Source organism: Phodopus roborovskii, unplaced genomic scaffold (genome assembly GCF_943737965.1).
Source record: "Phodopus roborovskii unplaced genomic scaffold, PHOROB, whole genome shotgun sequence".
In the NCBI taxonomy this organism is placed as follows: Eukaryota; Metazoa; Chordata; class Mammalia; order Rodentia; family Cricetidae; genus Phodopus; species Phodopus roborovskii.
Window position 1 is genome coordinate 11,712,378 of NW_026126611.1, and position 24,265 is coordinate 11,736,642.

Consider the following 24,265-nt stretch of genomic DNA (forward strand, 5'->3'; position numbering starts at 1 on the left):
CTATTGGTTGCGAACATCTCTTTTATCAGGTCACAAAAACCACACCTGGATTCCAGGAAGAAAAAAAATACATTGATTTTAAGAGTAGTCTGATTACTACTAAGAGCTCAGGCAATGGCCATATTCTCTGGTGGCATACACCACTGGTATGACATTCCACAAGGCCTGCCACTAGATCTGCTGTGCTAACCACTGGATCCCCAGTTCTTAGTGTGGTAGGTTCTGAATATATATCTATTGGATGACTAATTAAAATAATTTCATAAGCACCATTTTACAGATGAGAAAAATGAGGTTCAGTGCTACTTAAAAATACATCCAAGGTCATTTGATTGACAGGCACTAGAGCTCTAAAAGACATATATGCTGGATCACAGAACCAATGGTTCAACCAATATATTTATGCTGGAATAGAACAAGAGTTTTCCAGTACTGAGACCCCTTACAGAGAGAGGTATGAAAGATGAGATTTCATGACAATCACTATCTTCTCAATTTCATCATTACTCTATAATCCTTAACTTTAAACGAAGCTACTTACCGACAAACCCTTCTTCTCCAACCAGCTTCAGTGCAACTTTATCTGCCAACACGGAGGAGTTGCCATGAGCGATGTTAGCGAAGGGGCCGGCGTGTACAAACACAGGTGTCCCCTATGGAGCAACAAGAATAAATTAGAACCCCAAAGGAAACAGAAGAATGGAAACCAAGCTTAACTTGGGGGCTCAGGGTGACATACAGTGCTCTGTGCAAAGCTAACCCAGACATTCTGAATCTATATTGCATACTCAAAGCAAAATAGCTTGCAAGAGGTCTAAAAGTACTGAGAACCAAGTATGATGGAGCATAGCAGTAATTCCAACACTTGGGGTAAAGACACAAGGTTCGGAGTTCAAGGTCATGTCTAACTATCGGAGGGGTTAGAAATTAGCTTGGGCTATAGGAACTGAACCTAAAAATAAGCACAAGCATGGTTCAGTCAATAAAATGCCTGCCATGAGAGCATGAGGACCTGAGTTCATATCCTAAGAGACTATGTAAAAACTGGACATGGTGACACTGGCTTCTAACTTTAGCACACTAGAAGTGCAGGAGGGGGAGGAGGCCAAGCCAGGAGGATCCAGGGAGGCCAACTGATCTACCCAGTTGATGAGCCGCTTGAAAATCAAAGTGGAGATGGAGAGAGGAAGATACCCAATGTGAACCCAAGGCCTCCGTATACAGTACACAAACATGAATACGTACACACATAATGTATACAAATAAAAAGCCAGCAAACAAAAACCCCTTTAAAATAAAACTGAAACCAAAGATAACCCGATGGACTCAGACACAAGTATGTCTCAAGTCTCCTTAGAGAGAATTAGCCTACAGTTAATGCTGAGCAAGAGACAAATCTCTAAGAATGCAGTCACCTCTGGTTATAATTTTGATAAGCTACATTCTTTGCCTGTTGAACATGAAATAAGCTCTGTACCTTATTTCCTATGGCCCATATTATATTTTTAAAAATAACTTAATCAAATATTCATAGCCCAAGTAATATCTTCAATGTTCTTGATTTAGTCAATTCAAGAAACTCTACCAATATTCAAGAGGCAGAGGAAGGCAGATCTCTGTGTAGACGATGCCACTCTGGTCTACACAGCCAGCCAGTGCGAGGCTAGTCAGGGCTACATGGTAAGGAGAGGAGATAGGGAGGGAGACAGAAAGGGAGGAAAGGAAGAAGGCGGAGGAGGAAAGGAGAGAGGAGGGGCAAAAGGAGAAGAAAACTTAAAGCCAGGTATGTAGTGAGATAGTCCTTCTGTGGCACTGACCACGCCCATTGGGGGTGGAGCCATGGGCGGAAGTGACCTGTGGAAGGAGGTCGGAGGGAGAGCGGGGAAAAGCTCTCTTGCTGGCGTGACTCGGACAGGAGAGGATCGGGCAGAATTTCCTGGTGTTCATCTGTCTAGGTTGTAAGTTATTTCTCCCTGAATAAACATCTATTCGGCCTATTTGTTTATCCTGATCCTTATTTACTGCAATATCTGGTGTCAGAAGTGGGATTCGAACCCACGCCTCCGTTCGGAGACCAGAAGTTGGTTTTGGCACATACTTGCATTTGGGAGTGAAAGCCAGAGCACACATTAGGAGTTTGGTGCCAGTAAAGAAACAAATAAATAAAGAACTGAATATAAAAGTCAGCGTAAGTCATGAACTATGGGAACCAGAACAGGACAATTGCATAAAGGACAAGATCAGACTATTGGTTTCATCCTAAAGTTATTTTCTCAGTTTTTTTTTTTTTTTTTTTTTTAAGAGTTCTGTTTAAATCTTTTAAAAAATAGTGCAACTATCTTACAGGTTAGAAATCTGGCAGTTATTAAGATAACAAAAGCAAGCAACAAAAACAACCAACAAACAAAAGGAAATCCCCACCATGGGTGAAATATACTAATGATAGAAATGATTTGCTATGGTTGTGCAGGCAGGGTATTATGTATCATGTAGCCCAGGATGGCCCCTAACTTGCTAAGGATGACTTTGAACTCCTGATCCTCCTATCTCCACTTATTAAATACTGGGATCACAGCCAAGCACCACCATGCCCAAATCAAATTTACTTTTAAAATATATTTTAGAAATCACACAAAATAATGAGTTTCTTTATGGCATTTTAATCCACGTATACTGTACTTAGTTTGTGAGCAATTCTAGAGGTAAAGGCTTATTTCAGGATACCACTGTGAGGTCACATTCATCACCAAGGGGGAGTCAGGGCAGGAGCTCAAGGCAGGAGCCTGGAGGCAGGAACTGATGCAGAGGCCATGGAGGGTGCTGACCACCAGCTTGCTCTTCATGGCTTTCTCAGCCTGCTTTCTTATAGAACCCAGGCTCACCAGTCTAGGGGTGGTGGCACTTCCCACCATGAGCTGGACCCTCTCACATCAACCACTGGATTGCCCACAGGCCAGTCTGGTGGGACATGGTTGGTTCCCTCTTCCAAAATAACTCTAGCTCGTGTCAAGTTGACATAAAACCAGTCAGCACAATTACAAAAAAAAAAAAAAAACCAATATAGGAAACTAATTAAAAGTTCTGAGCTTTCAAAGTCTTTAAGCCAACCTTGTTAATATGGTCATTTTTTTTTTTTTTTTTGTTTCCTTTATTGATGACAACAGGTTTTAGTTCTGTCTGAAAATAATTTTCTCATCACAACCCAGGCTTTATTCCTAACCCAGGCACATTATTGGGGGGGTATGCTCAGATGAAGGCTTGCCTGCACCTGTGAAAATACAGGCTGCCCCTTTGCTGACACAGCGGAAAGCAGGGAGCGATGGGGGGTGGGGGTGGGGACCAGGAGGCTCAGAAGCATGGAAAATTCCCATGAACTATGATGGGCTATTAGCCGAATGTGGTTCAAAGATGAGAGGGCTAAACAAAAGCAGGAAGACAGTTAGTGGCGGGGGGGGGGGGGGGGGGGGGGAGGGGGATGGTCTGAGAATAAAACAGCTTCTCAAAGCCACAATCTGAATTTGCTATTTAGCTTTCCTCCCCAAGTCCACGGGAGAGTGAGTATCTTGGGTCCTGAGGTCAAAGAGATATGAAAATGTGAGGATTATAAAATCCAATATGCTTGTTTGTTCACAGGTATACATGGTTAGTGTCTATCTCTCTAACTATCCACAACATCTCTCTTCTATCTACACAAACCTTTCAAGTACTCTGAGAAGAAATTTCAAAACGACTTAGAAGTCTCCATTGTCTCCCAACCCTGCCGGCTCGGGCATGCCACCCTGGAGAGCTGCAATAAGGACAGTCACGGGCTCCATCCCTGGACGGCAGCTGGCTTGCCTCCTCAACAGCATGCAGCCCTCATTGCTGCCATCTGTCAGAGAAGAATCAGGCCCTGGTCTCCAGGAGACACAGGTGACCTGGTGTGGCTGAGCAGGAATAATAGGCTTTCTGATTCCTGGAATAATCAATCACCCCAAGTTGCTGCTTAACGTAAGGCTAATCTACTAATCTACTTTAAAAAAAAAAAAAAAAAAAGGAAAAAAGGAAAGGACTTGCATCTTTCACAGAGATTTTCTTCTTATCCAGGCTGTAGGACTCATCAATCAGCAAAACTGTGATTTTATCTTTATCACTCAGGACACAGTGGGCATGTGGAGGTCAGAGAGAACCTCATGTTCTGGTCCTAGCCTTCCGTCTTATTTGAGACAGGGTCTCCTAGGCATCACGGCTGGCCCTGGGTCCTCCCTTCTCTGCCTCTGATCTCAGTATAGGAGCTGGTCTAACAAGGGCACATGACTACACTTAGCTTCTTATGTGACAATGAGGATTCAAACTCAGGCCCCGATGCTTGCTGAGCCAAGTGTTCTTACTCACCGAGCCGTCTCCTTAAGCTTTGATTTTTAATCTTCAATTATGCACCTTAGGAGGACAATAGGATGTTTTGCTATGTGTGCATTGTGGAATGCTATGCTGGAGTTTGGGTCCTAACTATCCCCCACAGGACTCTGGTAAAGTCTTGGCACCAAGGGACTGCAGTGAGTCCCTATAGAAATGGAGCCTAGTGGGTGGATTTTGGTCTTGGGGAAGGGGCATCTTCATGAAGAAGACTGAACCCTGGCCCCTTCCTGTCTTCATGTGCTGGCTATGAGGGGAGCAGCTTGTTCTGTATACAATGTCTGATCAGGATGTACTATCTTATACAGTGCCAAGACCAACAGGGTGATCAGACACAGACTGAAAACTCCAACACAATGAGACAAAAGCAACTTTTCCTCTTTACACGTTGTTTATCTTGCACAGTTGTTGCAGTACCGGAAAGCTAACAGGTTAGATTAGATCACCTGCCACATCCTGTTACACACCTCTCTCGTTTCTTGTTTCTGTGAAGCACTACCTATGCTTGACACCTCTGGAAAACTTATTATTCCTTCTAACTAGAATAGGACCGGTTTGGTCAATTTCTCTCCAGCCGCATAATCATAATTTTACCCTCTACCTAGCATTTTATAATTCTGTGCAAAGTAGTTTTAGTTGGAAATTACAGAACCAAATGATGTGAGAGAGCAAGAGCTGACTTCTTCCTGACGTGAGAAACCCAAGGACGGAAGCAAGGGGTATTCTCCAAGGCCATGGAGCACATTCATAACCTTATTAAGATTACAGTCCTGGTTTGCAACTGCCAGTTTGGAGTCTGGGTGGACTAGTGATCATTGGTGTCATCAGATACTCAAACACAGGGACAAAGTACATAATCAAAGACAGTACTTTGAGCTAAACACATTGTCTTAAAAAAAAATATTGTATTTAGAGGTATATTTATCTTGATTTTTATTTCATAGGCAGAATGCTTGGGAATGGAAAGTAGGTACTGTCTTGGCTTCTCCTGATGAATAGTCTCTATAATGGCTCTTTCCAGAAATCTCCTAGGATTATTACTTCTGGTTATCATTACTTCAACCTGGTAAGCAATCAACAGAGTATTATAATTCTATACTGCCCAGTACTATTGCCTCTGGCGAGGACTTAAAATGAAGCAAGTACTCCTTTTTCCAAAACTTGAATGAACGCAACAGTAGAGACACGACTAAACACATGGAAGACTTGATTTCTAATGTTATTAAACTTTAATTTAGAGTAATGCATGTAGCCTGTGGTCACAATGGGACTGTAGCACTCGGTGATTTTATCACCGCTGTGAGTGCCTCTTCTAAGGGATTCTTTTGATTTCCAATATGGCTGTAGATGAGGCTTGCCTGAACCCCCCCCCCCCAAGCTCCCTGTTCTTCTTAGTCTATGGTAGAAGGTGGCTGGCATGGATGAGTATCCTAGAATCCTCTGAGGTCTTCCAAGGGACAGCTAGGACTGAGAACTGCTGGCATCTTGGCCACCTGTAGGGAGGCAGGGGGATTCCCAGTTCCTTCCTATGACATCAGATGTGTCCAAAATGTAATAATGCCCATAAATTAGACTGTGCATAGATATGGACCCCCCCCCATTGTCACCGATTCCAGATTCCACGAGTCCTTCCCAAATGACTGTCTAGAATAATGGTCCAGACAAAGTTCATGTATGCAAATATCTATTTGCTTACTTACGAGTTAACTTAACTCTGCTAAGCCAAGGCCTTGCACATTGGAGGCAAGCACTCTAACCTGGAGCTACTGCCATCAACTGTGATTTTTTTTTTTTTTTTGTTTCGGAGACAGGGTCTCAGTACACAATTCAGGCTTTGGTATTCTGCCTAAAATCTTAGCAGTCCCTGCATATGGTGGCATCCACCTGTGATCCCAGTATTTGATAGGTAGCAGAGTTAGAAATTTTGAGGTCAGGGTAGACTGCATAGAGAGCTCAAAGTCAGTCTGAATTGTGTACTAGTCTGGGCCCACCCACTCTGAGTTTTCTTCTTCAGCCATTGCACCAAGGAGCAGGCAGTAGACTTATCTGTCTGCTATCTGCCTCCCCAACACTGAGTAACCTTCAGGCATGCAGGGACTTCTGAGCCCACAGTACCCACAGTGCCTTCAGCACCCATCCATGGTATGCATGTCAACACTCAATCTTCACAATTACCCTGTTGGGCTAGTTGATGGTGCCAGCACTCTACATGGAGGAAGCCGAGGCAGAGGGAATAAAATAACTCATCCCCAGGACACAAATGCAAACAGCAAAGTGTCCATTCAAACTCAACTTTATGTCATCTGAATACATGAAGGGTTATGGATATTCTCCTTGTCTTTCTGCTCTGTTCTCCCAAGTACTTGGGTCACCTCTATCCCTCTTTCTCAGGGCGGCTTAGCAACAGTTTTGAACTCTACCCAGTGACATTGACCACAGGGGAAATACTTTTCCTCCCTGGCAGCTGCCTGTGGAAGATCAGGGTGACAGCTCTCACCTCCATACCTGCTCTCTCTCTGTAAATATTAATTTCATGTGTACGAGTGTTTCACCTGTATGTGTACCATATGCATGCCTCATGCCAGATGACATCTTATCCTCTGGAACTGGAGCTAGCCCGTGGGTGCTGGGAATCAAACCCAGGCCCTCTGCAAGATTGGTAAGTGCTCTTACACTGCTGAGCCAACTTTCTAGCCCAATACCTGTCTCTTTGCTAAACCCGATCCAGACACTCCCTCCATGTTTGGGTCCAAAATTTAATAAATGTTATCTAAGGAAAGGATTAGACAATGGCTAGATCAAATGAGTATGACCAGTGACTTAGAAACTAGATTGTAATATATATATATATATATAAAACATATATATTATATATATATATATCATATGCGTGTATGTGTGTGAAAACACCTTGAATCAAAGAATCCAAGACAAAATTTCAGTGTTTGTGTACAAGACTGTAAAAACAGTGTTACCCCAAAAGTGAGAAGAACATAAATTCTTAGAAAACTTTTGTTAGTACTTACTGTATTTTACTTGGGGGAAAAAAACAGTTTATAATTATAAAACAACTTATAATTGACATAATAGATTAAGTTAAAAAAAGTTACACAATATCAGGTAAACATGGCAAGATCACCCATGGGTACACTAGGTAGATCTTACATCCTATATTCCTGTCATAGTCAATTTAGCCAAAGTCTTCAGACAAAGAGTTCAGACAAGATCAGGTACGTTCTGGATTGTATGGCCGTAGACAAGCCGAAGTCAAGATATAATTCACACTGAAGGATGGATAAACTCACTTTTAACTTTTTGGTTATTTTTTTCAGAAGACCAATAAGGTATTCTGACACTTTGCTAGGCTCACACTGGCTGGAAATGTACATAATGCCCACAGTCAATCCAATGAAGGCAAATGTGACATCATAAACAATCATGGTGGCACACTTGTAATCCCAGGGCTAGACAGGTAGAGATGAGTGGAACTTTGGGCTGGCTGGCCAGTCAGTCTAGTCTTCTTGTCGAGTTCCAGGCCAGTGAAATACCCTGCCTCAAAAACTAAAGTTGATATCACCTTAGGAATAATACTAGAGGTTGACCTCTGACCTCTCCACACATGCATGTATTTGCATGAGGCGCCCCTGCCCATCACACTTTGCACATGCATGCATGTACATGCAACTATAAATAAATACGTAAAATGGGAAACTACTTACTTCCAGGGTCTGCATCAGATTTGGTTTGATGGCATCTTTCATCAAAACTGTCAAAGCACCTGTCACCCCCTACAGGAGCGAAAAAGACACAGAAATCAGCATTCGAACACCTAGGGCCATGCTGATTTGTCCCGTTTCCCCCATTCCACTTCTAGGTGGGCATCCCCCAAGCTGACCATGTGCCTGGGATTGTTGGCTCTGCCCACGTCTTCCTCACCCCAGCCTGGCCAACCCTACCAGCCCAGCCTGGCTAAGGTGAAGTAGAGATCAAGACAGATAAGAACGGTGAAATGCTTATGCAATACATTCCATGTTTTGTGGTCACAGCCAGGTCCAGACCTGCTATTAACACAAGTGAAGACATTAAGAAGCAGCAAGGCTTGTGAAGGAGATCATGGGGCATGCAGAACATTTCAGAACCCTCACTGTGAACCGGTGTGAGCAGGAGCTCTATTCTCCTTACGGACAGCAAGCTCCTCCCTAGGGCTTTCGAGCAACGCTCACCAAGTCCTCAGCTGTCACAGGCTGCCCATCTTTGTCACTGGCCACCACCATCCTTCCTAGTCGTTCCTTCATGTCAGCGAGGCTATCAGTCAAGGCCAGCACCGCCATGATCTCGCTGGCCACTGCGATGTCAAACTGTGCCTGAGAGAACAAAGCCAGTGTTGTGGTTAGCTGAAGTGCCATTGGATGGACACTTTTCACAAGGCTTCAGTAGCCATAGCTGAGGGCTCTCCCCTGTGGGCAGGCTCTCACGGAGTGTGGCTTTCCTACGGTGCACAGCACGTGGGGTCTTGTGCTGGCACCATCAAAGATGGCCTCCCTAGGTTGTCGCATTGCCCGCTGGGCTCTGCTGAACAAGTCGCCCACGTGAGACCTGTGAAACCAGCCACTCATTGTAGTTTGCTATTGCAGTCTGCTTCGGGCTAGCATCAAGTAGAGCAGGGGGGAAGCTCGATGGCGGAGTTCTTGCTTAGGACGTCTGAAGCCCTGGGTTTGGTTCTCTCCCATCCCCCGAAGTATTAGTGTCATTATCTGTCTTCTGAGCATCTTTATCACTAAAACGTCTGGCCACAAAGGCAGGGACCATGGCCTGTGATACCCAGTAGGTGTTTACTGCATACTGAATGAACTAATCAGTGAATTACTGGCTACCTCTGTTCCTAGCAATCGGTCTGCAATGGAGGTCACTTTATATTCCCTTCTATCCCGCTGACCTCCTCTCTCTTCTTTTTGTTGAGGTGGGAATTGAACCCAGGATGGCCGTATGTCAGGCAAGCATGCTACCACTGGGCCACAGGCCCATTAATACTGAACTGCAAGTCTTTGAGCGCAGGGAAGAGTGGAATAAAGAGCACCCTGCCGGCTTCCTGTGCACAAGGCCCACCTCGTGCTGAGCGTAATCTCAGCACGGTTTCGGCACAGCAGCTAAAGAATGTCCCAGAACCGATTTGCTTCTGGTTCGTGTGGGTATGGCTCCATCCTATCCTGAGGCTCCCAGCAATGACAGCCAGAGAGCATTAGCCCTGACTTTCTTCAAAAAAATTCCCAGGACTTCCTCCTCCCCTCTCTTGGCTCCAAGAGCGCATTGTACAGAGTCCAGTGGGAGCGAAGAGGGAGACAAGGAGCATGTGTTTCCTTCTGCCTACAATCCAGCCACTGGGGAAACATCTGTACATAGCCACTTCGTTAAGCTCCAGCTTAATTCTCTGGATCCCTGGGGGAGTGTGAGTCAGACAGGTTCAAGCTCACAGACAGAATGGCTCCGCCCTGGTGGGATCACCTTATGAGATACTTTATTACCCATTTTCATCACAGACAGATGAGCAAATGAATGCAGGAAGGAGATTGCTGACTCCTTCCTGGTTGAGACTGTATTAGCCACGGATCTACTGAAGACATTGCCTGAAAGTTAAACACAGCTCTATCCAGTGCTTATATTCTACAAATCCTTCTAAAATGTAAGTGATTTCCTCACTGCGTGAACTCTAACTTCCTATTGCACATATTACATTGTAAACAGTTGATTTCAAAAATGACCAAAATGTGAATATTTTCTGTGCATGAGCCTGGAAATACTTTTGCAGTATGAACTATATAGCAATCAACTTGTAGAATTCATAAAGTGTATACAAGTACTTCACTTGTAATTGTTTTATTTCTAAAATTGCAAGCCCGCACCGTGGTGGATGCTTCTAAATCCAGCATTGGGAGCCTGAGGCAGGAGGAGCATGAGTTCGGGGCCCCCCCTGAGCTATCTAATAAGTTCCATATCAGCCTTCACTAAATAGCAAGACCGTGTGTGTGTGTGTGCGTGTGTATGAACAAGTGCGTGTGTGCATGCTCATGTATGTATGTGTGTATGTATGCAAACCGAGTCAATCTAAGGCTCATTAAGTAAGTGAGACTATTTAAGAATCATTGTCCCTCGTCTGACTAACCAATGTGCTTGGGAGTGGAATATTCATATTGCTTATCAAATAAAACACTTAAAAATCACATAAAGGGACAAATGGATTGCCACAGATATAAACAAAAGGACAGTGAGTAGATTTAACGTTTCTGGAAAGCAATGCAGTAATTTATGCATCGTACAATACAGTGACTCTACAATTACATCCTGGAAGTCTACCCCCAACCTAACACCAGACAAGTACACACCTGAGCACAGGCGTATTTGCCACATATTTAGGAGAGTCAACCACACTAAATGGCCCATATGTCCTTTAACAGAAATTAGTGAGCAGGTTGATACACGTATGAGCTTAAAACCAGTGACATACAGTTTTACCTCTATTAATGCAGGATGATGATCTACAGACCATCAGGGCTAAAACAAGGACCAATACTCTAATATAGCCATTTATTACTTAAAAAATGCCTAAAGCAATGCAAAATATAAGCAACCTGCTAGGTAATCTAAACTGGTACTGTGCATACTAGGCTGTACTTGAAACTACAGGGATCCTCCTGCCTCTGCCTCCTGAGTCCTAGGATTACAGGCATGCACCAGCACACGAGGCTACACTATTAATTTATAAGCGCTACAGATACCTTTTCATGCAGGTGTTTGGTTTTTATATCTGTCAACTCTCATTTATCTGTTCTACCTATTTGGTCAACAAATACACAATCACATCACCTACTTAGTGTGACCGATGTTTGCTTTAGTATAGAATACAATGGTGAGGATAGAGGCGAACCCCGCTTTCAGGAGAGCATGAAAACTGTCATGATGGGAAGGGATTCAGGTGCAGGATTCAGCCAGGAGGAGACAGACACTGCGATGGCATATAAGGTGGCCAGGGAAAGAGCCATATCTGAGTATTAACTGGTGAACGTCCTTGTTAGACACAACGGCCCATGTCGTACGTTCCAGACGATCACACATCTTAAACTTTCTACGTGAGTCACTGTTTTAGATGGAAGACTTCGATTTTTAAGCATATCAAAAACGGCCTATTGCTTGCCTTGTCGGCTCTGCATGTTGTCGGTAACAGCTCCTCATGGCCGCCTAGCTCCAAGAGGGCTGTGTCCTATTTTTTTTTTTTTTTTCAAGGTCTTTCTAATGTGTTTCATGTTAGCTCTGTTGTTTTTCTCTTTCTGCCGAAGCTTCCGTCGCAATCCTTCTTCAGAGCTCTGAATGAACTTCGCCAAGGCCACCTGGCATTTGGTGTTGTTGATGAGAATGTTTATTCCTCTGTGAGCAATCAGGGTCTTTTCTCTTTGGCAGCACTTAGGAATTTCTTCTTTATTCTTCATGCTCTGAAATTTCAGCCCAATGTTTCTGGGCAGAAGTCTTCTTCTTCTTTTTTTTTTCTCTCTTCTCTCTCCCCTTTTCTGTTCTGTTTGTCTTTCAAAATGGAAACCCTGTTTTCCTTGGACTGAGAGATTCTCATCCTGTTAGTTATCTGAATAGAGCGCCTGCTCTCTTCTGAGGTGCAGTGCTTTGTTGATTACCAACATGGTTCTTTTTTACCTTTGTCTGTGTGTGTGTGTGTGTGTGGTATGCATATGTACATGCGTGAATTAACAATGATTGTCTCCTTGATTACGCTCCACCTGGTACCAATAAGGTGGGGTTTCTCACATGAACCCAGAGCTTATCAGTTATAGGTAGCTGGCTCTGAGTAGCTCACCTTTGTCCCCTAAGTGCTTTAGGTCCAAAGTGGGTCACCATGCCCGTCCATAAATGAGGGTGTGGGACCCTGAACTCCAGTCTTCATGCTAGTGCATCAAGCATTTTACTCACCCAGCCAACATCCACTCTTTAATTCAAAATCTATCAGAAGTTACCCAAATCCATTTGGTATGAGAAATGGTTATTATCATAAAAGTAACCTTTTCCACTAATAAAAATTTAATGCAAAGCCCATAAATTAAATAAAAACAAAAAACAAAAAACCAAACCAAAGAACCAACTCTCCAAAGAAAATTTACAAAATAAATAAATAAATAATAATAAAAAATAAAAAAAAAATTAGAAGGTGTTGTGCCTGGCTAAAAAATTATGGAATGATTTTATATTTCCTAAGTGCCACTACCCCACATCAGAGACCCATTAAATGGAAGGCAGAACTCATAATGCTTCCCCACATTGTGTGCTTTTGAGTAATATGCTATTACCCTTTGAAAAGTTCTCCATGCTATTAAACCTAGTAAGTAGGTGTTTGCCCTCCAGTTTAAGAAGCTGGAGTGATGTATCTGAGACTCTCACCTTTCCCTTGCTATAGTGTTGTTGGAATATGGGACTTTGCCGAGTCTCCCCAGAAACCCAGCCCAAAAAAGCACACGGACGAGTTTGCTGGAAACTTCCTGCTTCTCGATGATGTCACTTCTAGAGCAACCCTGATACTCTCCACTCTGAGATTAGCACAGCAACTGGAAACCCACCCGAGACAATGCGAGAGCCACTAGCACTGTTGCTGGGCAAGCAGAAGCAAAAAAGCAGACTGGAAACCAAGATGAGGAAGGTCAGACACTTCCGGGAAGATGGCGCCACCTACCTGCCGGGAATATTCTTTCTCTGTGCTTCCCTGCCCGATAGTAATTTTTCTCAGAAACCGGTCATTGGTATCCAATACTGAAAGAGAACAGGTAGGTTATCCCATCAACAAATATGAAGTAACCATGCTAGAAGATGCTGTGGAAGGCCAGAAAACAAGAGTCAAGGTCTGGCTTCATCTGAACGATCGATTGAGGGAAAAAAAAACACATGCTAATGGTAAGTGTCTTACTGACAGGTGATGGTAGGCTGGGCTGGGGTGCTTTTGATTAGGCAGCAAGGGCCAGTAGTTCTGAAAGTTTATTTTACACTGACATCTAGGGACAAGGAGAAGTAGGTTTGGTCTGTCGTGCAAGTAACAGCCAAATGGCTCAGTAATTGTACTCCTACGTTTTATCCAAAAAAACCTAAACACAGAGACCCAAATAGACATGTGAGCTCATGCTCATAGCAGCTCCATTCACAGTGGCCAGAAAGTAGAAGCAACCAATGTTTCCAATGGACGGACTGACAATGTAACATTATACACAATAAATGAGCATTTAGATATATGCCTCACAGACATTTGAAATACTATGCACACACAGAAGGGCAGATGCTATATGCTTCTCCCCCCCATGAGGGAGCTAAGGTAGCCAAATCTACAGACACAGAAAACAGAGCAGCTGGGCTCGGCAGTAGAGGGGATGTTACTGTTTCATGGGTCTGGGGCAGCGGTTCTCAACCCGTGGGTCAAAGAACCCTTTGGGACTCCCATATCAGTTACTTACATTACAATTCATAACGGCAGCAAAATTACAGTTATGAAGTAGCAACGAAAGCAATTTTATGGTTGGGGGTCACCACAGCATGAGGAACTGTACTAAGGGGTGGTAGCACTGGGAAGGTTGGGAACCTCTGCTCTAGGGGATGATGATCCCCTCTGGGTACAGGCAATGGTCATACAGCACTGTGGATGCAGTCAATGCTATCAGCTGTACAGTTACGGATGGTTAACATGGCAACTATTGGGCCATGCATATTTTACCATGACAAAAGGAAAAGCCAAAGCCAAAGCACACAGGAGGAGACTAACTGTGATTGGATCATATGCAACGCTTGCTTGTGTGAACTGCACAGGTTGAAAATGTCTGTGAAAACTATCTGCCTTAGAAAAACCAAATTTGCATTGCCAAGAAAGGCAGAATAGACCCCTCATCTTTGTGATTTAAAACAGCAGGGCTGTTCACAGCCAACAACTGAGATCCTACTTAAAAAAGTAGAATACGACACACCAATCTCTCCAGTTTCCACCCCTGCTGCTGCTGACATGTTCTCCCTCCCTCCCTTCCTCCCTTCCTCCTTCCCTCTCTCTCTCTCTCTCATACACACACACACACACACACACACAAAACCACACACGTGCACGCATGCGCACACACTCAGACGCACTCAGCCAAATATATGTAAGATTCCACGTTTATTTTTTAAGCCAGATGTTGAACACCTGCAAAGTCAAAAGGCTGCATCTCAACAGCGTCACCAGCTACTACTTTTTCTCCCAAGATGCTGGGCACACAGTCACATGTAATAAAACCATGTCCCCTCCCCTTATTTATTTATTTATTTATTTTTTTGCTGTGTAGTATATAAATGCTCTCGGCCATAGACTGAGATCTCCCCCATCCCCAATCAAATGTATTTAAAGTCAATAGTGGGCCATTCAAATTTTAGTTCGACAGAGGGAAGTCAACCAAAAAAGGTTAGATCAAACTGCAGCATCCTCCAAAGGATGCTGTGTCTTTCATGGTGCCTCAGTAAACACTGTGGCCTGCCAGGATACTCACACCTGGGCAGAGAGCTGTGTGAATTCAGCACCAGTGACTCAAGAGGGAAGTTGTACAGGGTTAGTCCCAACTCACAAGACACAGATGTGGTTAAAGCCCTAAGAAAGCGACAGGGACACACAGCTGGCATCTATGTGATAGAGCTAAGGGGGGCATCGGCTACGTGTCCATCCCTTCCTTCCCTGGAGCAAGGCTTTTTCTGCGCCCAGCCCTGTGCTGCCTAGTCAGGGACACCAAGCTGCACACAGTGTGTGACTCCTGACATTCCCCAAGAGAAGATGCAGAGCGCCCCAGAGCGCTGGCATGAAGGAAGGCATTGGGGTTTGGGGTTGACTGGTCAAGTTTTCTTGGTCTAAGTAGTTTCTTTAGCGCTATAGTGTTGATGGTGCCCAAAGGAACACCCGAGGCACTCCTGATTCGTCAAGTAGCCAATACCAGCCCAAGAGCGAAAGGGCAGCTACGGGTGCCATAGCAGGGCAGGCTTCCACGGAGGACACGGCATCCTTTTCCCATGATGCCATTGGGCTAGGGTTGGGAAGTGTAGACATGGTATCTGGAAGCTGACCATGAGCAGGGCTACTGGGCCCTTGGCCTATGATGGGGAGATAGACAAGTGTAGGCGAAGGCAAGTCTATAAGTTGGAGGGGAGTTGAGTTCTCTAAGAGACAGGGGCTTTGGGGGACCCAACATAACAAAGCCTAGTTTTCTGGCCCTTGGGAGATAATGTATGCATGGAGATATGCCTTCCTGCCTCTGTGATGTGCTTCTGGAGTAGTCCAGCATCTTATACTTGTTTTCAGTCAAAGCCAGAAAACTCTACCAGTAAATGTACTCAGCTCATCTATGAAGACTCCTCATTCTCCAACTAACTCACTAGTCAAACTACTTGTCAAATTTCAGCCCGAATTCCTTTGGCCCAGGTGGCTTGTCTTCAGCAATAAAATTTGCTTCCCTTTAGCACCCTAACAGTAATGTAGGTCCGTATTTTTCTGGGATAACTCTTGAAGTTGTCACTTTCAGTAAAATTGATTTGTAACCACAGAGCATTCCAATCCTGTCTTCACACGGAGAATCCAATTGCATGCTGGCCCTCATCAAGAGGTGATATGCCACGCTTTCTGAGGTTGGGGCCCAAGTGCAAATTTGCAATGATGCAAGTTGGTCTGAGGGTTTCTGTTTCCAATAGAGCCACATGTAGGGTTGAAAATATTCCATTGCCTAATTTTTCACTCACTAAAAGCTCTCCTCCATGAAAACAACTTAAAGAGTTACACAAGCTCAGAAATGTCTTTGAAAGGTTGACTACACATTTTGCAAATAAACAGCATTTTAATAATAGAGCTTTCTAGTTGAAAAAAATTGTAGAAAAAAAATAATGCCCCAGTAAAATGCTGAAACTATTCCTGTTGACTATTTAAAATGTTGTTTGTTTGTCTATTTTAGACTTGTGGTATGAACAAGTCATAGCTCATCCCCAAAGGACTATTCTACACTCATTTAAAGTGACCACCCCAGATGCAGGGGATAGAGCTTGGAGGTGGAGTATATGCTTCAGCACCATGAAAATAAATGGGGACAGAGCTGTACAGAAAAATCGAGTATACTAAAAACTATGGCTATCAGTTGTTGGCATCACGAAATGTCGATTAATTTTTTGACAAAATTTGACAAAATTGCTACAATAGTATTATTTGTTTTAAAACCAAGCATGGATTCTTACAAGAGTGCTCAATGAAATCTTAATCTTAGGAGACAAAGACTGTAGAGAAACAACATAACGTAGTTACTACCCTCACTCAAGGGTCATGTGGGAAGTGCGTCCGAGTTTGCGTGTCAGTGGAGCCTCCCCAGAGGGAGGATGTTACTACAGTTTCAACATCCAAAATCCAAGCCTTTTTGAGCGTTAACATAATACCATTAGTGGAAAAATCCCGCAGCCTGAAACAGCTTCACATTCAAAATTATTTAAAATGACCTCTAAACTATCCTTTAGGCTACAAACGGGAGATGTAAATACAACAAATGAACTTTGTGATTAAAGTTGGCTGTCATTATTGCACTATTTGCCCAAACCACCAACTCTATGATGTTTGGAGTGCGGCTGGCCTCAGGTGTTCTGGATAAGGGCTACTGGGCGTAGATGAGGAAACAGGAAGTGGTTTATCCAAAGTTGTATAGCTCGAATGTGAAGTTGTGTAGCTCGAATGAGGTAGAGCTAGGAGACACGTCTCTGGGCCTGCTCTTCTGGAGTATCTTGGCTGCAAAGTCTGCTGGGAGCCACTCCATTCTTACTGGCTTGGCTTTGGGAAAGACAACCCCGGAAGGGCGGAAGGCTGGCTGAAGTTGGGAGGAAGATGGGCCTAGGAAAGAGATGGGACCAAGGATGGCTGTGGCCAAGAAGAGGCTGGCCGGAGGGTGAAGCAAGGACCTGGGACTGAAGAGAGAACCTGGGCGCCAGAAGTTCCGAGTGACAAACTGCCTAGGGACGATTTTACAGCCACGGATGGGAACAGATACGGGAAGAGAAGATTTTTCTTACACATTTGGTGTGGTAGCTTGAATGTGGTTAGCCCACATAAACTCATAGGGATTGGCTACTCAGTGCAGCACACAGTTGTTTCCGCTGCCTGCGGATCAAGATGAAGAACTCCTAGCTCCTTCTCCAGCACCCTGTCTGCCGTGGCACCCACCATGACAACAACGGACTAAACCTCTGAACCGTAAACAAGCCACGCCAATGAAATGTTTTCTTTTGTAAGAGTTGCGGGGCTCATGGCGCCCCTTCACAGCATTTGACACCCTAACTAAGACGTTTGTAGAAGGTTGTTACTTTGTGGTCTTTAGCTTTGCATGTGCTAGATGAGAACTCTCCCCCTGAGCACCCTCGGGCACTTAGGGAGAGGAGAGCTCCCGCCTGTCCACAGGCATTTGGAAGGGGAGGGAGTAAATGGACTGAGCCCAGAGGCGAAGGAAAAGAATAGTAAGTGCAGGTGGGGTTATAAAGCCCACAAGAGGCCGCTGTGTGTAGGGTCGAGTGTTTATGAACTGAACTTAAGGAAGAAGGCTCAGACACATCCTTCCAGTGTGGTCCCAAGCGCCCTCCGGTTTCCCCAGTACCTACCTCTCTGCCACGTGATGGTAGAGGGGTCAATGTTGAGGCGGGCGAACTTCCTCACTTCCTCCTCTGTCAGCGTGCTTGGATCAGTCTTATTTATTCCCAGTTTCTGATAATTGGGGGAGAAATGCCATAAGAACAGGAACGAACAAGGAGCCAGACTCACACAGGACGGTCCCGTGCAGTGCGCGTAAAGTTCTTGCAAAAACCAAACCGCGGAGTGAGCGGCGGGTTAGGGGAAGTCCAGCTCGCTTTCGCTTTCCCCAAGTGGAAGAGGGTGGGAACCTGCAAACCCCTGAAATGAGGACCTCAAAGTGGGGTCCAGTCAGAAGCACATGGTGAACACACATGCTTGCTGCTCCTGCAAGGCTGGTGAACACACATGCTTGCTGCTCCTGCAAGGCTGGGGCTACCTACCTGCTGGTGGCCGCGTGCCCTGAGCCCAGAGGGTGCGCGACCCCCCCCCCCCCCCCGTAGCCATGGATGCTTCACCCCACTGCTCTTGTCAAACACCGCGCATGCTCAGTGAAGTGCATGTCTAAGTCTCAAAGAAATAAATTTCTACTTCACTTGGAAAAACGAATTAAAAACTTCAAGTTGGGTGTGCACGCGTGCGATCCTAGCGCTCAGGAGGCAGAGAGGCAGGGGGATCAGGAGTTCGAGGCTGAGCTACGTGAGACCCTGTCTCAGAATCTAACACACACGCACGCACGCACGCGCACACACACCGTGATACACACTAAACAAAACAAGATGGAAACAATTTTTCTTAAACTCCATGAAAAAAAATGTGAGTTTTCATTTCCCCAGCTCTTCGGTGTGTGGACTTCACTGTGTATGATATTCTGAGTTAATAATCTCTAGCACAGTGCTTCACAACCTGTGAGTCATGACCCCTTGGGTGGGGGGGGGAGTAACATATCAGATATTTACACTATGATTCATAATAGTAACAAGATTACAGTTATGAAGTAGCCAAAAAAAAAAAAAAAAAAAAAAAAACCCAATAATTTTATGGTTGGGGATTATCACAACATGAGAAACTGTATTTAGGGGCCGAAGTGTTGGGAACCACTGATCTGGAGTTTAATAACCATAGAAGCATCTGAAAACCCAATAGTCACGTTTCTAGAATGTTTTCTTTTGCTCTTTTCTTTATTTATTTAAATGCATTGGGGTTTTTCCTGCATATATATGTCTGTGTGAGGATGAACTGGAGTTACAGACAGCTGTGAGCTGCCATGTGGGTGCTGGGAATTGAACCCTGATCTTCTGGAAGAGCAGCCAGTGTGCCCTTAATGCCTGGGCTGTCTCTCCAGTCCAAATATGTTTCCCTTAAAAACCACTACTAATTGGAAACTTACTTTGAGCCGAGAGAGTTGAATTTCTGAAAATTCTCTGACTCCATTCACCAAGGGAACCAGACGATTGTATAGCGCCTAAGAAAAACCAAACAACCTATCAGAGCTTCAGGCTCAGCCATGAGCATGGAGAACCCATAAATGGACACAGTCCATTACATTAGAAACCAAACAGGCTCTAATAGAAAACAATGTAGACTTAATAAAACTTAGTAAGGTGGAAACGATGCACATTACAAAGGATTTGCATAAATCTACCTGGCCCGTACACTCACAGCTTATTAAATAGTTATCTGAATTTCGTCAGAAGACTCACTAGGGGATTATGGTCACTGAAGAAGTCAGACCGCTTATCACAAAGCATGCCATGAAGTACGTCTCTGGCCTATGGCTTCTGCCTGTGAGGAGTTAGCTCCCAGGACTTAGTGGCTTTCAGCCCTGAGTTGGTTCTTGGGCTCATGCATATGAAGCCAGAAGGGGCCTCTGACTGCTTTCACACTGCACGATTCCTACAAGGACTTTCTTACAAATGGCTGGGCATGCTTATAACTTAACGCTACAGCTCTGGCACAGTATGTACAAAGCCCTGGGTTCAAGTCCCGGTACTGGAAACCTCAACCCCCCCCCCCTACCAAAAGCTCAGTCCCCTTTAGAATAAACCAATGTTTCCATGACTGCAGTGAAAACTAATGATGTACCAAAGACCTTTAAAATGTAAAAGACACATGTCAAATAATATTGGGCCTAATTAGCCCAGCTGTTCTGTGTCGATCCTCAACACACTTGAGAATCTGATTGAAGTGGAGCTCTCCTCTTCCTCTGGAAGTGAAGATATGGGCAAAATTCACCAAACTTGGAATGCAGTTTCAGAACAGAGGGCTGTGAAAGTCTTTCTGAAGTCCCCAAGGATGCAGGAATTAACCCCAGGATAAAATTCCCAAGATGGCTAACAAGGGCACCTCTCACCTTGTCTGTTTGAGTACTCTCGTGTAAAATTCTTGTGTCGATGGCTGCAGCCAGCAAGTTATTAGCAGCGGTGATGGCGTGGATGTCGCCAGTCAGGTGAAGGTTGAACTAGAAAGGAAATGTCACATCTTTCTATGCGTACCTTATGGACGGGTCAGGTTTCAAGGACTGTTGGAATTAATAAAACGATGTGCTAATTGTCTGCCTGTATCATGAGCCGAGACAAGATGGCCCACTTGGGAAAATCAAGGTCAAGGCCTCCCACTTGATGCTAAAGACCTCTTGAGGAGTCGGTCTCTCTTGCCATAGAGTCTCCCATCCTTAGGTTAAAGAAGACACATTTTCATGGGTTTAACGACTAGGTGCGCCTTTCCAATGATCTATTTACACCACCTCATTACTTAGGAAACTATGCTATATCAGATCTACTTGGGAGTGAAGCAAGACTTGAACAGCAAAAGTGAAGTAAGAGAAAACATTACTGAACACTATTTTCATATTAACACATGGTTGCTATTCATGGAGTTAACACTCATAATTTGGAAACTTTAATTTTTAAAATTAACTTATTCAGGTTTCCCTTATTATCATGTATGTGTGTGATGGAGGAGTGTGGGTGTGTCACAGCATGCGTGTGGAGGTCAGAGGACAATTTCATGGACCTTTACTTGGGTTCGGGTGGCAATTCAGATTCTAGGCTTGACAGGCCAGCGCCTTTAATTGTCAAGTTGCCCCTCTTACTTGCCCTTGTGAACCTTCAAGGAAAAGTCATTATGGATTTCCCATCTCTAACTTCCCAATCTGAAACCCAAAGAGCTTCGAATGCCCACATGAAGCCATAAGTGGAATATTCAATCTGATATTTTGTTTGTTATTGAAATTATTAATATTAATAATGAATATTATTACACACAATTTGTCACACAAAACGCAGTGTGACCCTGTTTCTCTCCTGTCAAGACCCTCCAATGGCTGACTAATGACAAGTCAGATATAATCTCTTGGCTAGGAACTGGAGGCTGGCCCATGGGATGTTCTTTGTTCTTCATCCTAATTTGGCCTTCAGGCCTTGGATTCTCCTAGCTTGTAAAAGAGACTTTTGGAGTTAAGTATAATCTCAAGGCCATAACTTGGGCAGGGTCGTGAGGACAGAGGAAGGGTAGAACATTCCACGAATGGGAAAGGTCATAAAATCAAGAGAAACCAGGATACCAGAACAGTTCAGTGGTCACATGAACACTTAGCGTTCAGGAGACCCTACATCCCAGCATTCCTTAGAAAAGATGACAGGCACCGCCAAGGAACCTGTGAGGAGGGGACAGACTACAAAGCAGGAGCGAAGGCCTGTTATGACTTCGCAGGCCGCACAGGAGTGGCAGGGAACAGGAAGGACAGTGAGTATCCTTCTCGTAGGGAGACCTCAGGACCGACCCATGAGGCAGATACAGAGCAGGGCTGAGGCGGACATGTCCTGGTGAGATGCGGGAAGGGAAGGGAAGCAAGAGGAAGGGAGAAATGAGCATCCACAGCATCGACTCCCTTTGCCCGTTTTCTCAGAGATGTTTTTATCTGTGGCTTCAACTGGCAGAACAAATCACCTACCTCTTTCTGAATTTGGCAGTCTAAGAGATGACTGATGGGACCCAGGAGAGCATTGTCTTAGCTAAAATGGGCTTGGGTCCACAGAGGCTTGGGGATATAGAATCATTTTGGAGTTTAGAAAGGCGGTATGATATGTGTGTATATGCATGTATAGACACCCACATACATATATACATACACACATACATGTACATATTTAGAATTAAGATATAAAACACTCCAACCAGGGACTAGGTTAGCATCCGGTTGGTATTAATATATCTATTAATAGACCATGAATATTCTCAGTAAATAGCACACATATCTGTATGTAGCCACCAATGTCAGGTTTCAGATGGGCATCTCATGGCCTTACCTCCTCCATGGGGATGACCTGGGCGTATCCACCACCCGCAGCTCCTCCTAGACAAGACAGCAAGTATGGTGAGGTGAGTCTCCAGATTTAGTCACAGGACAGACATAGACCTAAGGGCACTACTCACACCAGCGGGGAGGTCTACTAAGCGTCAGAGGTTCTGTCCTTACAGAAAAAAAATTAAACAAAAACCGCACTGTATCTAAAATGCAGCTCCTAGGGAAACTGAGAGGGCTATCTTGGATTCAAGGCCTGCTGGGCAACAGAGTGAGTTCAAGGCTAGCCTGGGCAACTTAGCAAGGTCCTGCTTTCAAAAAACAAAAATGTAAAACAAAGATCTGGGAGGTAGCTCAGTGGCGGAGTATTGCTCTAGTTCGCATGAGGCCCTAAGTTCAGTCCCTAGGATCATACAAACAAAACATCTGAAACAAAACAAAAAGCATCCCCAAAGGTAAATACAATATACCAAATATCAGTAAATGTGAGATCATTTTGTTAAACTCATTTTAGGACCTGCGTGGTTATTTTCATCTAAAGCACACATGAAATAATAACAGACATCACCTTCCAGACTTGGTGGAGCACCCAGAAGGCAGAACCAGGAGGGTTTGCAGTGAGACCACCCTGAGAAATACCACAATCTAAACAGCTGTCCATGGGTCGGGGAGCATGGCCCAGTCTTGCCTACCATGCCCATATTTCTAGTTCAATTTTCAGCACGGGAAATCCAAACAACAACAAAATTTAAAAAAAAAAAAAAAAAAAATCTACTGGCAAACACCTCAGACATAAAAATGACAAACGTCAGGCAATTCATTTGATGGCTGCTTTTCCCTGGCAGTATGAGTTATTATCCTGAAGACACTAGTCTCTCACAAGCGTACACCGTTTTACAATACGCCCCGTTCTTTCCATGTTATTTGAGTCTCACAATAGCTAGGTAAGCCTGGTACTAGAAGCCCTTCTGCACTTGCACATGTGGCTCAGAGACGTTAAGATTGATTCTCGACCTTGCAGAGATGAGAGACCCCAGCCAAGAATGAAACCCTGGTCCCTCGGCTCTGAGTCGCATGCTCAATCTGCTTCATAATGCACGGCCCTCCAGGAGGAATTGGTACTTAATGGGTTAGGAATTATTAATATTTGTAACGGTGATATAAATAAAATACAGTTAAAAACCACAAACTGCCAAGAACACGCAGTAATTGCAGCAGTCAGGGCCGAGGAGTGACTTAATGATAAATCAACACAGTAAGAGTGATGAAGGGGATAGTGTCAGATATCAGCTCAGCAAGGCCGGGGAGGAATTTCCTCACAGCTCTGCACACAGCCAGTGGTCTGCTCTCCAGATCTCCTTGGCCCCACATAACAACTCCCACAAGCTGCGACTTGGGGCTTGACCCAAAGAGCTCATATGTACAGGAAGAGACCTCTCACTGTGGCCGGGATGATAAAACACCAATAAGATGGGCAGAGTTTCAAAATCGCTTGGCGAAGGAGGTGGGGATGACATAGAAGCCGCTGCTGGAGGCAGGAGGCCTGAGCAACAAGTGCCAAGGGACAGCTTCCTGGGTCTCCACAGGAGACCGCTCCCCCCCCCCCCCCAGTCCTGCAGCAACCTCTATGCACTAGGAGGTTCAACTTGGGGTGACTGAATGTCCAGGGGATATAGAGGAACGACCAGCCAGCTCTTTTGCAAACATTTCATCCCATCCTCGTGCCTCATTGCCCCCCCCCCCAGTTTTGCTATGAAGACGGACCTTAGTTGCTAAGGAGGTACCTTTTACTCCAAAGGTGGGTCCCTGGGAAGGCTGCCTCAGACAGGCGAAGGAGTTGACGTTCAGGTGGGCGGTCAGCGCCTGCACCAGTCCGATGGTAACTGTGCTCTTCCCTTCTCCAAGAGGGGTGGGCGTGATCCTGA

The 24,265-nt window shown here is 44.7% G+C and overlaps 1 protein-coding gene across 1 annotated transcript in view; it reads right to left on the reverse strand.

Moving 5' to 3' along the window:
• Mthfd1l (methylenetetrahydrofolate dehydrogenase (NADP+ dependent) 1 like) overlaps positions 1 to 24,265 on the reverse strand; it is a 150,028-nt gene that overhangs the window by 77,535 nt on the left and 48,228 nt on the right. The window contains exons 12-20 of the mRNA XM_051206011.1: positions 24,125 to 24,261; positions 22,345 to 22,391; positions 20,388 to 20,495; positions 19,425 to 19,499; positions 18,067 to 18,169; positions 13,121 to 13,197; positions 8,619 to 8,759; positions 8,115 to 8,183; positions 542 to 653 (exon numbers count right to left, since the gene is read on the reverse strand). Of these exons, the coding sequence (XP_051061968.1) occupies positions 542 to 653; positions 8,115 to 8,183; positions 8,619 to 8,759; positions 13,121 to 13,197; positions 18,067 to 18,169; positions 19,425 to 19,499; positions 20,388 to 20,495; positions 22,345 to 22,391; positions 24,125 to 24,261 (869 nt within the window). The remainder of the gene's footprint in view (positions 1 to 541; positions 654 to 8,114; positions 8,184 to 8,618; positions 8,760 to 13,120; positions 13,198 to 18,066; positions 18,170 to 19,424; positions 19,500 to 20,387; positions 20,496 to 22,344; positions 22,392 to 24,124; positions 24,262 to 24,265) is intronic.